The sequence below is a fragment of the Monodelphis domestica genome, chromosome 1, assembly GCF_027887165.1.
Source record: "Monodelphis domestica isolate mMonDom1 chromosome 1, mMonDom1.pri, whole genome shotgun sequence".
In the NCBI taxonomy this organism is placed as follows: Eukaryota; Metazoa; Chordata; class Mammalia; order Didelphimorphia; family Didelphidae; genus Monodelphis; species Monodelphis domestica.
In genome coordinates, this window is record NC_077227.1 from 556,053,327 (window position 1) to 556,070,005 (window position 16,679).

Sequence of the window (16,679 nt, forward strand, 5' to 3'; positions counted from 1 at the left end):
GGTGGTGGTGGTGGTGGTGTTTAGTACCAAAGTTGAAGTAATGTCCATGACGATGATTCATCCTGAGGGGAAGCATTATGTTTGAGAGTTGAAAGAAAGCAAAGAAGCTGGTAAGAAATTGAGCAAATATCTACAACATTTATTAAAAAGGATGCTTAGTGGAAATATAGAAAAGTGGTGATCACAAGAGCTAGCATGGATTCATCAAGAAGAGGTCACTATGGACTAACTTTGTTTCCTTTTTTAAGAGGATTAGGAGTACAAAACTGGAAAACGAGGGGATGCCCATCAATTGGGGAATGGCTGAACAAACTGTGGTATATGTTGGTGATGGAATACTATTGTGCTCAAAGGAATAATAAAGTGGAGAAGTTCCATGGAGACTGGAACAACCTCCAGGAAGTGATGCAGAGCGAGAGGAGCAGAACCAGGAGAACATTGTACACAGAGACTAATACACTGTGGTATAATCGAACGTAATGGACTTCTCCATTAGGGGCGGTGTAATGTCCCTGAACAACTTTCAGGGATCCAGGAGAAAAAAAACACCATTCATAAGGAAAGGATAAACTATGGGAGTGGAAACACCGAGAAAAAGCAACTGCCTGAATACAGAGGTTGAGGGGACATGACAGAGGATAGACTTTAAATGAACACTCTAATGCAAATACTATCAACAAAGCAATGGGTTCAAATCAAGAAAACATCTAATGCCCAGTGGACTTACGCGTCGGCTATGGGGGGTGAGGGGGGAGGAAAAGAAAATGATCTATGTCTTTAACGAATAATGCTTGGAAATGATCAAATAAAATATATTTAAAAAAAAAAAAAAAGAGGATTAGGAGTTATATCGGACAAATGCCCTAGGTATAGTTTATTTAGAATTAAATAGGGTATCTGATAAAACTTATTAAATGATCACTGTGACTAAGCTCATTGTCAAGTAGATGAAAGTATAATTGGCTGGATTTTGAAATGATGAAGTAAATGAAGGCAGAAATATGTTGATGTCAACTTGGGAGAAAAAAATCAAATGAAGATTATCCAAGAATCTGTTTTTGGGCCTATACAAGTCAAAATTGACTTGCATAAAAGAACCATTGGCGTGCTTATCATATTGTCTCTGACAAAAGCTAAGACAAATAGTTAACAAGTTGAATGCACAGTCAGGATTCAAAAGATCTCAATAGACAAGTGCAACATGGTAGCCAAAAAGGTTAATGCAATTTTACATTTCATTAAAAGTCAGTGTCCAGAACACAGGGAATGAGAGCTGTGTTAGAATCTGCTCTGGTCAGATTATAAGTGGAGTATTGTGTTTTGTCAGGGGATTCAATTTTTAAGGTGGAAAAATCTAGAGCAAAGTGGCTAAAATGGTAAAAGGCCTTGTAATTATTATGCCATATGAAAATTAGCTGCATAAACTGAGCATTTTGCATAGAAAAGAGAAGATTTAGAAGTAATATAATAGCAAACTTCAAATACTTGGATGGCTATCATTTATAAGAGACTATACTTATTCTGTTTGACTCCAGGAGACAGAACTTTTGGCAATGAAGAAGATGCAGGAAAACATTTAATTTTAACACATTCAATCTAATTATACTAAGTTCTAGAAGTATAAAGATAAAAATGAAAGAGCGTGTGTATGTGAGAGAGAGACAGACAGAGAGACAGAGACATTGGGTATAAAGAAAATACAAAGTAATTTCAAGAGGTAGTATTTGAGCTGTGCTTTAAAGGAAGTTAAGGATTCTAAGAGGTAGAAGGGAAACTTTCCTAGGCCAAGGGGTCAGTCTACAAAAAATCAAGGAAGTAGGAGATGGAATGCTATGTATAGGGAACAGGAAGCAAATCAGTTAGGTTAAAACTTAAGAGTGAATGTGGAAGAGTAACATGACATATCTGGAAAAATAGATTGGTACAAGACTGTGGAGGGTTTTAAATGTCAGACATCAGATTTGTATTTGATCCTAAATGGATTAGAGATCTACTAAAGCTCCTTGAGCAGAGGAATGACATAGTCAGAACTGTGCTTCAGGAATACCATTTTTGCAGCTCTGTGGGGAATGGATAGAAGAGGGAAAAGATTAGCTAAAGGGGTACAAAAAGCAAGAGGCACTGAGGCCTAGAACTACAATGGTGATTGTGTTAATTGACAAAAATGAGATGCTACAGAAGTAAAATCAATAAAATTTGCAAAGGAATAGGAGAGAGTGAAGAGTCTCTGAGATAGTTCTTGAGAACTAGGTAAGTAGGTTGTGTCCTTGAGAGGAAGATGCAAATTATCAGGAAAAGATTTGTGGGTTGGGTAGGTATTTGGGAAGATGATGAGTTCTCTTTTGGATATACTGAGTCTGAAATGTCTAAAAAGCACCAAGCATAACACAAACGATCATGAGAGATTACAACTCATGAGTAATGATGACTAGATATATTTGATTTGGGTCTCATCTGCATTGAGATGATGATGAATTGATGGGAGTAGATGAAATCATCAAGAGAATGTATTTAAAGAGAGAAGGGCTCAAGATGGAGATCAAGTGAAGTAGTGCTAAGGAGTAGTACTAAGATCTAGTGAGTGTGCTAAGGAGGTAGGACATGGATGATGAGCCAGCAAAGGAGTCTAAGAAGCAATGGTTAGGCAGAGAGGAGTAGAATCAGAATTAGTTATCATGAAAACCCACCTGTCTGAAAAACTATCACAAAATGGAATAGGCAGCCTGGGAAAGGACTGGGCTGTCCCTCACTGGAGATCTTCAGTTGAAGGTTGGATGTCCATATGTTGAGGATATTGTATGGAGAGTTTGTACTCAGGTACAAGTTGTATGCCTCTGAGATTCCTTTTAATAAAAATTCTCTGATTCCTTAAACTACTATAAGAGAAAGTTCCATACCTGCTACTTGTTATTTATTAAATAAGGGGATAGATCTAAATGACCACAAAGATCCTTTCTTTAAAAAATTAACATTACTCCAGGAGCCAAAACAATAAATAATGTTTAAAGTATCAAGAGATTACCAAATACCAAATAGATAATCATCTTTTATCAGTAAAAGTTTTATAACAAAATTATACTTGATATTTATCTTTTGAACTTTCCCTAACACTCATATAATCAGTATTTTATGTCAGACTCACACAAATAGGCCCTTCTTGGAAAAAGTATAACAAAGGAAAATGTACTTATTGGGTTGCTTAGGAGGAATTTTGCTTATTTCATTAAAAAAGATTTATACTAATAAGTCTAGACTATGAAGATTCAAAAATATGTATTAAGTACTTTCTATGTGCAAAGGTATTACCTTGGGTTTCAGAGGTACAACGATAAAAATTACAATTTTCTTTTTCTTAAAGAGATTACATTCTCTTTAGAATGGTTAAAGCATGAATATAAAAGAGAAACAACAAGATAATTTGAGAACCTAACAACCTGGAGTGTATCTGGAAAGGCTGTAGAGGTAGCAACTGAACTGAATTACCCTTAGAAGACAGGCTTTCTAAGAGGCAGTGATGAAAAGGATTTACATTCCTGGAAGGAAAAACAGACTGTATAAAGCCATGAAGATGGGAAATGGGCCATTAACTTCAGGGTTAGTTCTTGACCTTCTTGCTGTTACTTATATAAGATACTCCACAAACAGATTCTGTGCATTTTCATTGTGCCTGGAATACTATTCCTCAACTTTGCTTCTTGGCTTCCTTTAATTCTCAGATAAAATTCTACTTTCTATAAGAAGCCTTTTCCTGGTCCCCTAAATGTTAGTGCCCTCATTCTGCTGATTATCTACAATTTATTCTATATAGTTTATTTGGACATAGTTGTTTATATGCTGTCTCCCTTATTAGACTGTGAACCCCTTGAGAGCAGTAAACTGAATGCTGAGCACAATATCTGGCATACATAAGGAAGCCCTTGATAAGTGCTTGCTAACTAGCATGTTATTTATATATATATATATATATATATATATATAAACATTTCCCATATATGTATATTTTTAACATTTCCCAGCATACATGCATTGATCAAAAAATCAATAACACCAGGTTTCTAAGAAACAGCTTTTCTATAATTTTTAGTGTCAATGGCTTAGTTTGTCCTAATGGCTTACAGCCATTTATTTGATACTACTTTGTTGATAATTTTGATGGTTGAGTTCTTGTACATGAAGTGTATGACGGGCCCTATGACTCCATTCTTGGATCTTAGACTCCAAGTTAAATTAAAAACCCCCAATGGTATGCAATTATCAGCTTTTACTTTTGCTCCACAAAGAGGAATTTGTCAGTTCTATAAGTATTTCTCTAAGTTTTTTTAAACTTATTGTCATTATTATTATTTCAAGATTATTATTATTATTATTCAGATCTTTCTGAGTACTCCAGCATTTTATTTACTATTCTATGCTGTCTCTCAGAAACCAACAGACCTTCATTATTACCACTAACATAATTTTATCAGTTTCTGATGGTCAACTATTTGATAGTGCCAAAAACTTTGGTGGCAAGAACCTTTCTTTCTGGGTCTTTGGAAGCTGTGTAGTACTTTCATGAACAGGTACCAACCAGGCAGCATTTCCACAGGGCTGTTTCCCAGAATGAGGGCTGAGGGCATAGGTTTGCAAGCAATGCCACTCAGGGTCTCAGGCTTTCCCTATCAGGGTCTGAGTGAGGGGAGATGATGATAAAGGTGATGATGGTGGTTTGTCTTACAGCTGAAACACTCAATATGAGCTGTCTCCTTCATTAGAATGTGAGCTTCTTGAGAGTAGACATTGCTTCATTCATTCATTCAAACACACTCTACTACAACATGTTACACAGCAACAATGAGTTGGGAAAGGGAGAACAAGACTTTATTTCGAATCTAATAGGTGCTTAATCTTATTTGTCCACAGCAGATAGGTGCTAACAGTGGAACTCCAAGAAACCACCCTAGGAGTTGGGCATACCCAGGTCATGATAGCCTCTTAAAACAATTCCTATTTCAATGGGTAGGATATCTGGGTTTTTTGTTCTCAACACCAAGACAACTCAATAAAGCAGAGAAGAACATAAGTTTTCTAGGAAGGGTAAGGTTCATACTCAGACATATCTGATTAGTTTCTCATCACATCAAAATAATTCAGAGTGCCTTGTGCAAAGTAGCCATTTAATAAATGTTTGTTGAATCCATGCCATTCTTGCTATTAACTATGATTAGTTTTATTTGCACACTGTAACAGATGGGCGTTGTTGACAGGGAGATTTTACTTTACTCAAGTGATCTAGAAATTGAAAAAGTTTGAGAAACAATGATTCTGATTTGCAACCAATATATATGTCAAATTTTCTTTCTCTCTTGACAAAAAAACTGCTTTATAATTTTCTTTATAAGTTGTTAGTATGCCTGTAACACAACCCTCCTTCACTGCTACCTCTTAGAATTACTAGTTCCTTTAAAAGCTTACTTTAAGAGATATTTCCTAAGTTCTTTACTGATAAATGTTCTTCCTCTCACGAAATAGTTTATAATTATATAGAGTGATGTTCATGGAATCATGAAGACCTATGTCAAGACCAGGGTTCAGATCCTGTCTCTGATATTTCCTGGATGTGTGACCCTGGGTAAATCACTTTAAAAAATTTGCCTGTTTCCTTGTAAAATGGGAATGATAATAACAGGACCTACCTTGTAGGATTGCTGTGAGGATCTAATTAAATAATATTTGCAAAAAGAGCTTAGCACAGTGACTGGCACTTGCATAAATGCTTATTTTCTTCTCTCTTTGCTAAGAAGCTGTAGCATGCGTAAGGGCCACACCCTTAGACAGGAAACTGTCTAGATGAAAGGGCTACACTAGATTGGGGGTAATTGTCAGTCCTCAAACCTGTCAGGAAGATATCTACCCCAAGCATGTGAAGCTTCCCTCAGTGGAATGGATGCATGAGAACAATTTGTTCCAACTGCCACGAAGGTGTTGCAAGTAGGTACTGTAGAATGCGTTAGCTTGGTTAGACCTCAAAGAAGCCAAGGTCATCCATTCCATCCTAAGCTATCACCAGTTGTCTGAAGTTTTATTTTGCCACTGGACTTTGATAACTGGGAGAGTAAGGTTGATGCATTTCTGCAATCTGTCTCACTTAAATCCAATTTATGCATGCTTCAAAAGAAATCATGTTGATCCTCTTGGAGTAAGAAGGACAACAATCAATCGTTTCCTCTTTAATACATTTGGGGAAAGGGCAGTTTCCTTTATGTCTTTGTATCTCTAGTGCCTAACAGTGTTGCATATTTTTTTAAAGTGTCAAGATTATAGCACAGTTACACTTCTAATACCCCTTTCCAATCTGTGTACAATAGTTAAAAATGTTTGCTGCAGTGCACAGTTTAGTAATTATCAGAACCAGTTAATAAAAATTTGAGGAAGTAAATAAATTTCTAATGTAATTATCTGATTATGAGTTTTTTAATGATTTTAATGATTATAGTTGTTTAATATAAAAATAGGTGGTCCAAATTCATTTGAGTGGTTATAGACTTCCTTAAAGAGGCTCTGTAAAATTCCATGGCTTAATACAATCAAAACTGTCATTTACAAAGAGTAGCATCTTTTAAAACTTAGTATCTATAGAGAATTTGACTCTGAACTGGTCATCTTCTTTTGACAGCAGAAAAAAAAACTTTGGTAAGCATAAATATCCAAATTTGATTCCTCAAAAGGTTGATCAAAATTATTTTTGTTCTAAGATGCTTCCAGGAATAATATAATTTTTGACAATCATAGGAGATTGAAGACGCTTTAAAAATAGCTTTTTGTTCTACTAAAGCCAATAGTTTTAGTAAAATAATAAGCACAGTAGGAACTTATTCTCACTGGACAATTTTTTGACTGCAACAACTACTGCAGTTGTACATACACTTATATTGGACAGACTTTGTGGACGAAGTGATTCCAATCTTAGACATTTCTTAGGCTTCACTTTTGGACCAGAATTGAATAGAAGAAAAACAGTAGGCTTTAGAGATAATTCTTTCAATGACTACAAGCTTCTCCTTGAAACAAAGGGCCATTTTTTAAAGGGAATTTAGGTGTTATTTATTGAAGGCAAGTTGCATAATTTATTCCCATTCCTTCTGTGAAAAGGAATTTTTTATTCCCTTTGTCTATTTTTAAGTTAATCAACCAGGAACTTGAAGTACCCCTACTTAACACTTAGTAAGTCACTAACAATGAGTGTTCACACTTAGTCATTAATACTTAGTTAGACCTAAAAGACCTAACTGCTCCTACCCTGGGCAGTGCTAGGCAAATTAAGAGACTTTGATTGGTTCCTGAGATGTGATAGACCAGCACACTGTGAAAACGAAGGAAAAACCAGAGACAGGAAGTGAGGAAGAAAACTGCTTATAAAAGCGTGCTGAGGGCATTCTGATTCATTTTTCTGCTGTCTTGGTGAGGGAGGACTTCTGTGTTGGTGTCTGTTCATTGGAGGAAGTCTTCTGCCTTAGACTTCTGCATTAGAGATTGATTCTGCGCTAGTAAGACTCTTGCTGAAGAGACTACCATGACTCCTGGTTGGAGATCGGGATCTGAGGGAATCTTTGTCGGAGATGAGCTGGATTTCTTTGGATCGGGAATTATAGGGTACTTAGGCAGGCAATATTTGCTACCTCCTTCCTACATTTCCCTCTTTACTATCTCTCTACCCTGCTGTAATAAAACTACTAAAGCTACTAACATATTCATAGTTTAATTTTTATAAATTGCACCACAATAATTCTTTTTCACTTATAAATTTAGTCAAACCATTTTAAATCCTTACATTTCCCTAAGTCACAAAGCTGAAGGGCAATATCTCTGAACAGAAGAGCTAGGAAATCAGGCCTCCCAGACCACTGAAGAACAGCCTATTCAGTCAGCACTGAATATGATAACTCAGACTATTAGCTCCCTCCTGAGTTTTTTGAAAGGGGGTAGGGAGGAGGGAGAAGCTTTCAGGTAGATCCTCATCAAATTCCAGGACCCTCCTACAAAGACCATTTCATTCTTAGAACCATTGTGGGTAAAGGGGGAAGAGAAATAATTTTCCTTGTACCCCAGCAGGGCCAGCTCTCTCACAGTACTAGTCACTCACATTTGCTTCCACTAGAGTTCCATAGTTACTGATCAGTCTCATAGCAATAGGAGCCTCATTTCCTTCCTGATCCTACACAGCACCTCCTTTAAGCTGTATTTATAAAAATGATGGAAAGAGGGGAGGGCTATCTTCTAACTTCAACCAATACCTAACAAAAGCTCTCAGTGCCATCCTTTTCTTATCTTCTCTGGTCAAATGACAGGAAGCTCCAGGCTAAAATTAGATCATTAAAATCATCAATTTACATGTCTCTCTGCCATTCTATCCTAGATCTTTCCCCCACTTCCAGCAGCATTTAGTTTTTGGTTCTCCAGAGGATTGAGAATACTGTTACAGGACCATCATTTTAACCATAAAATTCCTCAGGTGATGCTGAATCCCTGTGAGTAATAGAATACCACAGTCTCAGAAGTATTAAATTTGTAGGTCATTCAAAGACCAATGGGGAGGTGTATGGTGAGCATAAGAAGGATATAAAAAAGAATCAATAAATCCTTGTTCACTGAATAAAGAACTGAGCAGAAGTGTTATAAAGAATCTCATCAAAGAGATGTATAACCAGAAAAGAAGGTCAGTTAGTCATGTAGTGAGAACAAGGAATAACTTAACAGACATGCTCCTTTGGTTCTAAGCAATATTGGGTAATCCAGAGGAAGGCTTCAAGCATGTTGAATAGACTTATGATGAAGGATTTATTGGAAGACATAGTTGGGAGTCACATGGATTCTGATCTGCATTGTTGGAAAGAATATTCACATCAATGAGATCAAAGATTCATTGAAGAATCACAGTAGATGACTACCAGTATGGCTCTATTAAGGTACTGATGCATTGTATAAGGCATAAGAAACTGCTTCCTAAATTTATTATATGAAAAAACATTTTAGATAAATGCACAGATCAGATTTTTGCATCTCAGTTTCCTTTATATGTGACTGGTACATTTATATTTTTTAGCTTTCCCCCTATCTCCCCTTTATAAATACAATGATGACTTAGAAGCCACTACATCATAGCTTTCATTGTGGCTTTGAAGAACAATCATTGACACAGCTTAGGAAGGGATCTCACATGTTATTCAGTCCAATCCATCCTGAATAGGAACCATCTCCCCTTTTCACCAACATATACACTATGTTTCTGTTAAGTGGTCATCAGGTATCTACTTGAAGACTTCACTAATAGGGATTCTAAGCCAAACCATTCCATCTTTGAAGAGCTATTATTGTTGTAAAGTTTTGCCTACTATTGAGCCAAAATCTTGCTCTGTAACTTTTTTCCCATTGTCCCTTGCTTGCTCTCAAGAGGCTAAACCAAGCCATCTGTCTTCTATACAGTCCTCCAAATGCTTATGGAGCTAAATGAAAATATAGCAGTAACTAATAGAACTCCTTATTGTTTCCACTGAGGGCAGCATCATTCTCCACCAGTCATACAGATTCTTAAATTTGAAACCATCTTTTTTCTCTTTTCTCCTCCTTCACACATACAATCAGCTTCAAAGTCTGTTTTACCTCCACAAAATATCTTACACATGTCCTTTCGACTCAAATGGCCACCATCCTAGTTCAAGTTCTTATCACTTTTTCCTAAATTATTATAGGAATTCCCAAATTGGATTTGGAGACAAAGTGTTGATCAGTGTCACTCTTGAAAGATTTCAGCCTCAGACCTCAGTCTCCATAATGAGTAAAATAGGACTATATTGTGGATCTGGGGGCAACACACCTGTGGGCTTCTCTTCTCTAAGGATGTAGGTGTGTGCTCTTCTCCTTCTGGGGTAGAAGTGCGCCCCTCTTCCTAAGGGAGAAGGTATATTATATACAACTGACAAGTTAATTAATAAGTCTGTAGGCTGTCTACCTAATCACAACAAATGACCCTTACTAGGATCCTTAGGCACTAGATTCTAATGGGACTACCCTCCCTCATCATATTCTGAATTTTAGTCTTTTCCCTCTGAGATAAAACATGACTTCTGTGCTTGGCATTTAAAATCATTTGTAATCTGGCTCCCGCCTACCTTTCTGGATTTATTTCACATTCTCCCTCTTCATGTACTCAACCTTCCAAATGAAATGGCCTACTTTCTCTTTTCTGAATTCAGTATTTTATCTCTCATCTCCACATAATTGCATGTGGATGGGCCCCTACATTTGGAATCTCCTCTCCTCTCCTTACACTCATTTCTACTTCATAGGAGCCTTATTTTCCCTTAAGGATCAGTATAGGGCATCTATAGGTATCATTTACCTGAGAAGTTTTTTTCGTTCCTCCTAACCATTAGTGCTCTCTGATATATCTATCTTCTATTATCTAGTATTTTTCTGTTTATTAGTTGTATCTTTTTCAATCCTCTCTAATGTCCCCGTGCCCTCCTCTCCCTTTTGAATGTAATTTTGACCAAAGAAACCATTTCATGCTATTTATATTATTGGTGATTAATGTTTGTCAAATGAATGGGCCCTTTTATGAATAATGACTGTTGGCATGTCTAAAGTATCTTTTGTTGCCTGAATATTCCTCACATTTGGGAAGTAATTGGAGAAAAAACAAGATATAATTTACTGGGGGGTTACTATATCTCTGAAGGTCACATATTTAGTACTGTAATATCTCTATGACACTTCAATTCCAATAGACCACAGTAAATTCATTGATTTATATCACTTCTGAAACAGGATTTCATGACCATATTTTTAAAGGTCAGAAAGAAAAAGTAATTTTTAGATAAAAGCATCCTACTATATCTTGGGTTTAAACTTTGTTGGGTCTCTGTTAATACCAACAACTTGCAGCTGTTCCTCAAAACACTGATCAAGGCAAAGAAAATGCAGAAATTTTCACACTGAAAAGTTGATCATATGACCAAAACAGTTTAGACCATAAAGTTTGGGTCTCTAGGCAGTCTGAGAAAATGAAGTACTTTAAACCAGGGGGGAGAGGGAAAACCCTTTACTCATTAGTGATAAAAAGCAAGAATACATTTTTTTCTTCAAAGCTTCCCTGAAGTTTCCAAATAAATCCAGAAACTCTGTAGCTCTCTTCAAAAAAATCCTTTAATAACCTGAGGCCCAGAAATTTGTAGTTGGCAAAGGACCTCACATAATAGGTAGCACTGAAGAACAGGAATTTCGGCTACATCATCTCTAACAGATAGATGGTCATACACCTCCTGTTTAAAGACCTGTGGTGATGGGGGAGTCATTATCTATGAAGTAGGTCCATTCAACTTTTGCACAATTAAATTGATTTCAACAAATGTTTATTAACCAACCATTGAATATGTACAAAACCTTGGCCTAAGCAGAGGATGGGTGAAGGGGGCAGTGTGAAGAGGCCCAAGCTTGGATCAGACACGGTTCCTGTCCTCAAGGAGTTTATAATCTAGGGGTTTACAGGGCAGGGATGGCTATAATCCCAAATACCATCAGCATCTAAATGTACCCAGCTCCCACCTTTCCTTTTGTTTACTGCCTCCCACCTTCACATGGACGGGGAGAAAAAGGACAGTAGTGATCCTAGCATTGGAGAATAGGAGAGGAAAGGAAATAGAATGTGTCCCTACAGGTGGGGTTGAGGAAAGGATGAAGAGCAGGGCTGATGACATAAACTGGAATCGCCGGATCTGGAATGGAGGGCGGGGTAAGGGGCAGAGATGTGTTGTGAGGGGCCGGGGCAGGGCAATAGCCAGGGATGAAAGGAGAGGGGTAGGACCGAGACAGAGTTGGGAGCTGGAGACAGGAATGAGAATTGGTCCAGGAGGAGAGGTGGGCAAGGGCGCTGGGAAGGTCCTGAGGACCCAGGTACGGTTGTCCCTCCCGCCAGTCCAGCCTGCCTCGGTGACATCAAGCCCAGCCCAAGGGTCAGCGAAGCTCCAAAGGCCTATCGGAGAGAACCGCCAAGACCCCGGGCTTCTCGCGGGCAGGTCCAGCTTCACACAGCCCAGGCTGGGGCCCCATAATGGAGCTCAACAGATGCCTGGATAATTGGAACCCCTTTGAAGGCAGACTTGGAAGCGTGCCCTCTCCTCACCTTGCTGCTTTGCGCCGGACATGGCTTCAGGAGATGCCAGAGAGGTTACAGCTACCAGGAACCAGCACCATCACCGTGTTCCGCACCTTTTCTGGGATCGGCCCCTATAAGTCCCTCCCACCCGGTTCGTTTGCCCAATCCGAATCCCGCTGATGGTTTATTTTAATGTCAATCACTGGCGCTCTTGCCTTTGATAGGCTATCTCGAAGCAATGGGACAATTCGTACCAATCAACGAAGCTTCCGTGCCAGAAGTTGGCTATTGAGCATGCGCATAATCCTCCTTTCAGCCTTCGGTTGAACAGTATCCTCCACCTGGCTGTGGTATTCTTTCAGTTTTTGAACAGTTGTCTATTTTACATTGTCAGACCAGTTAGAACAGTTATAGAGTTTATAATAGTCTTTTGCCATTATTTTATTGATTAGATTTTAGGCACTTTGAGGGCAGGACCTCTTTTACCTTTTTTTGTATTAAGCTCATAGTAGATGCTTAATAAATGTTTATTGACTGATTTATAATTGAGGAGGCTCAAAGAGGGGCCTGAACCTGGGTTTCCTGAACTCCCAATCTAATATTCTTTACTTGATATATAAATTGATAATATTGAGGCAGCTAAGTGGCGAAGTGGGGGGCAGTTAGATGGAACAGTGAGCCAGACCTGAAGTTAGGAAAGACTCCTTCCTGAGTTCAAATGTGACCCCAGATGGTTACTAATTCTGTGACTCTGGGCTAGTCACTTAACATTGTTTGCCTCAATTTTCCCTTCTGTAAAATGAGCTGGAGAAGGAAATGGCAAACCATTCTGATATCTTTGCCAAGAAAACACCAAATGGGGTCACAAAGAGAAACCCACTGAACAATAAAGTAATAAAGTAGATAGAATTCCAGGTCTCCAGTTCAAATCTAACCATAGATATAACCTGTCTCTTTGATCCTAGGTAAGTAATACTTGAAAATTATCTGGCACATAATAAGTGTTATATAAATGCTATATCATCATTTATTATTAAGTAGCTTATAAAATATTTTCTATGTGTTTTTTCATTTGATCCTTCAGCAATTCTTTGTAGTATTATTATCCCTGTTTTACAGATAGATAAAATGAGGATGAGAGAGATTGAATGATTTAACCCAGGGTCACACAACTAGTGAGTTTCTGATACAGGATTTGAATTTAAGTCTTTCTGACTCCAAGTCTAGCATGCTCACTGTATCACCTTCTAAGATAGATAGAATATTTATTTATTGCTTATTATTTTCAGGTGCCATACCACATATTGGGCTTCTAAGAATGAAAGCAAGAGTATTTAAGAACATCAGGGGGAAAGCAGGAGGCTTGGGGGGTTTGGGAACTAGGGGATATAGGGTAAGGGAGGAGCAAAGGAAAGGCACTAGTTAAGCAAAGGGTATGGCAGACAATAAAAAAAGGAAGTAGAAGGGAAAAGTGTTTGAGAAACTGGATAGTATAGTGAAATCATAGAAATTCAAGGCAATTCCTTGTATATTTAACCTGATATAGTAGAAAGAGGACAGGATTTGGAGCCAAATGACTTGTAATTGAAACCTGACTGTTAATAAACTTAAATGTTCTTAGACAAATCACTTACTCTATTGGGGGGCTCATTTTCTTCATCTGTAAAATGAAGAGTTTTAGACCAGTGGATGGTCTTTAAAATCCCATGTATCTCTACATCACAAGGGAGCTCTCTTGCCCTTTGAACTTTGTTGCAAATCCTAGATAAGAATAGCAGGTTTGACTAGTTCTTTCTAGCTATGCTACCATGAGACCAGATGAAAGTAGACTTTTTTTCATTTTTAATGACCATAACAGAGCTAGATTGGTTTGGGTTCATTAATGTATATGTGTATTAATGTTTTTTGCTATTAGATTTTTTCCCACTTCTGCCAGTATACAATTTTCTAGAAATGTTCTATTGTTTTTCAGTCATTTCTCAGTTGTGTCCGCTTCTTTATGAACACATTTGGAATTTTCTTGGCAAAAAAGAGTAGAGTGGTTTGCATTTCCTTCTTTAGCTCATTTTATAGATGAGGAAAGTGAAGCAAATGGGATGAAGTGACTGCTCAGAGTCACACAACTAACAAGTGTCTGAGGCCAAATTTGAACTCAGGAAAATGAGTCTTCCTGATTCCAAGCCTGTGCCACTTTGTGTAAGTGTTCTATGAATATTCAAATTTAAAGTTCCATTTATTTACCTCTGAAAAACACCTCTTGAATCTCTTTCCTCCTCTCTGTTTCCACTTTTATCACCTGGGTAGACATTTCCACCTGTCTTGGACTGTTGTAAAAAATAGATTTTCTAGCCTCCACTGGCTCCTCCTCTCCGGTCCATTTTATCTACTGTGGGAAAAATTGTACAGAAACGGTTTGGAATGTTGGAGAGAAGATTGATTAAAAGCAAAGGCAGTTGGAAGGGGGAGGGGAGAAAGGGAGAGTGACAGTTGCTTTCCAGGGGACCGCTCTTTCCTGGACCTCAGGACTAGAAAGAGCTTAATCCCTACCTCTCTGTATAGAACTATTTCTATTCCTGGATTTTTCCCAACTGTTTTATCTACTTGGATTCCTGTGGATCATGCCATAGAACAAAATGATTTAAGGGGAACTGCTTAAAGTGTAGCGCCATCTTTAGGGGTGTTAGCCTGAAGAGACAGGCCCAACAAGCTCTGATGGTCAGAATCTCTTTTCCTCTTGCTGTCTACTGCTAAAGACTTTGAACTTAAGAAAGCTAGCATAGATATAGTATAGAAAGGAATAAACGAAACCATCCACCAGCCTGTGAGGCCTGGGCTCAGCTCAAAGCTGAGAGAGACTTGAAATCAGTCTGTACTAAAGTATAGGGCAAATCCCTATTCCCTCTACCCTGTTATTAAAGCATCTTTAGTTAATTAAACACAGTTAGATAATCTTTATAAGAATGAGGGGGGCCTGAAGGGAGAAAAAGTTTCATAGTGTAAACCTCAAAATTTCTTAGACTTATAAATGTTGGAAATTTCACCATTGGGAAATTTCATACTTGAAAAATTTCCTATTGATAGTGGGTCTTGACTATTGGAATGTGAACCCCATTGGCATGGGAGGTTCCTTCTCCTACCTTCTTAAGATTACTTTAGGACAGAAACCTTTTGCTGAACAATGGAAAGGACTTTGAACTATGCTTAAGCATAGAACAGGAATTTCTTTGAGTCATGATTGATTTTAGAATTGATACAATGGAGATACTTGGAATCAATCTCCACCCTATTCAGTCCTAACAGGATTGAGTAAGGGCTGCAGCCTAGATCAAAATTTAATTATTCCAATCTCTACCCTACTCAGGTTAACAGGATTTAGAAAGGGCTGTAGCAAAGGATCAAAGATTTAATTACTTGAAAATATGACCTTCAACAGACATGTGCAAAGCCTCTGGGCGGTCCTGAGTTAAGCTAGAGCCTCCATTGGCACAGGGAAATTGATAGAGAGTGATTGGTAGATGTGAGAACTGAGGGGAGGCAACTTGGAGGGTTTCCTTAAGGATAGGGGGGTCGGAAGGCTTGAGAAGGTGGTTGTGAAGTTGGTCAGTGTGGTTGGTGTGTGCTCTGAGAAGCTTGCTCTGAAGGAAGCTGAAGGTGGGGGCCTCTGAGACTGTTTCTCCATTTTGGTCACGTGAGTAATAGGGACTGATCTCTTTTCTTTGCCCCAGCTATCTAAGGGCTTGGGTCTTTTGGCCCAGCCTAAACAGAAGTGGTATTTAAGCCCTATTCTCTTCTCTCCCTTTTCTCTCTCTCTCTAATTACTTCCTCCTATTGTAATTAAACTCCATAAAAGATTGACTGCTGATTTAAGTTTTCATTTAGGAATTACATAGCTGATTCCTTGGCGACCTTAAATTAATATATATCAGTCTTTTAAAGTGATTTCCTTGTCACATTGTGGCTGACCACACGGGAGTCTAAAGAATCCTCTCAATAAACTTTTGAAATTCCTTGCCTTTTTACTATACCGTCTCACCACTTAGTCCCTTTTTTTTTTAACAAAAAACTTGGCTTAAAGACACAGCTGCTAGAACACGTGAGTATAAAAAACTTTTTCTCTTTTCTCTTTTCTCCTTAAGTTAAATTGGAATCAGCAGTTTTTTCTTTTTCTTCCCTTTAATCTTAAGGGACAGCTGGGTAGCTCAGCGGATTGAGAGCCAGCCCTAGAGACAGAAGGTCCTGGGTTCAAATCGGACCTTAGATACTTCCCAGCTGTGTGACTCTGATAGACAGAAAACAGCTGTTTTAAATCTCAGCAACAGGACTCTCAACTCCTGGCTGGAAGAGCTGTTTCTAAATATCCTTTCCCTTAAGGAACAACTTCCTGGATTAGAAAAAAAAAATCAACCTTGTGGAAAGTTTGTGGCTTTGCCCTGCTCCCCACGTGTTTTGTGAAATTACAAAATATATATATATAAAATGAGTACTACATTCTTTGACAATTATATGGCAGCTGAAGAAGTAGGGGCATTGAGGAATCCAGGATACC

At 38.1% G+C, this 16,679-nt stretch overlaps 1 protein-coding gene across 3 annotated transcripts in view; it reads right to left on the minus strand.

The window, feature by feature from the left end:
- ERICH1 (glutamate rich 1) overlaps positions 1 to 12,286 on the minus strand; it is a 114,514-nt gene extending 102,228 nt beyond the window's left edge. For 2 of the 3 annotated variants that reach the window (XM_056813394.1, XM_056813395.1), the window contains exons 1-2: positions 12,161 to 12,286; positions 9,854 to 9,925 (exon numbers count right to left, since the gene is read on the minus strand). In XM_056813394.1, coding sequence (XP_056669372.1) covers positions 9,854 to 9,925; positions 12,161 to 12,182 — 94 coding nt within the window. In that variant the 5' untranslated portion in view covers positions 12,183 to 12,286. The remainder of the gene's footprint in view (positions 1 to 9,853; positions 9,926 to 12,160) is intronic. The other variant, XM_007476215.3, reaches the window with a different exon arrangement.
- Between the last annotated feature and the right edge of the window lie 4,393 nt (positions 12,287 to 16,679).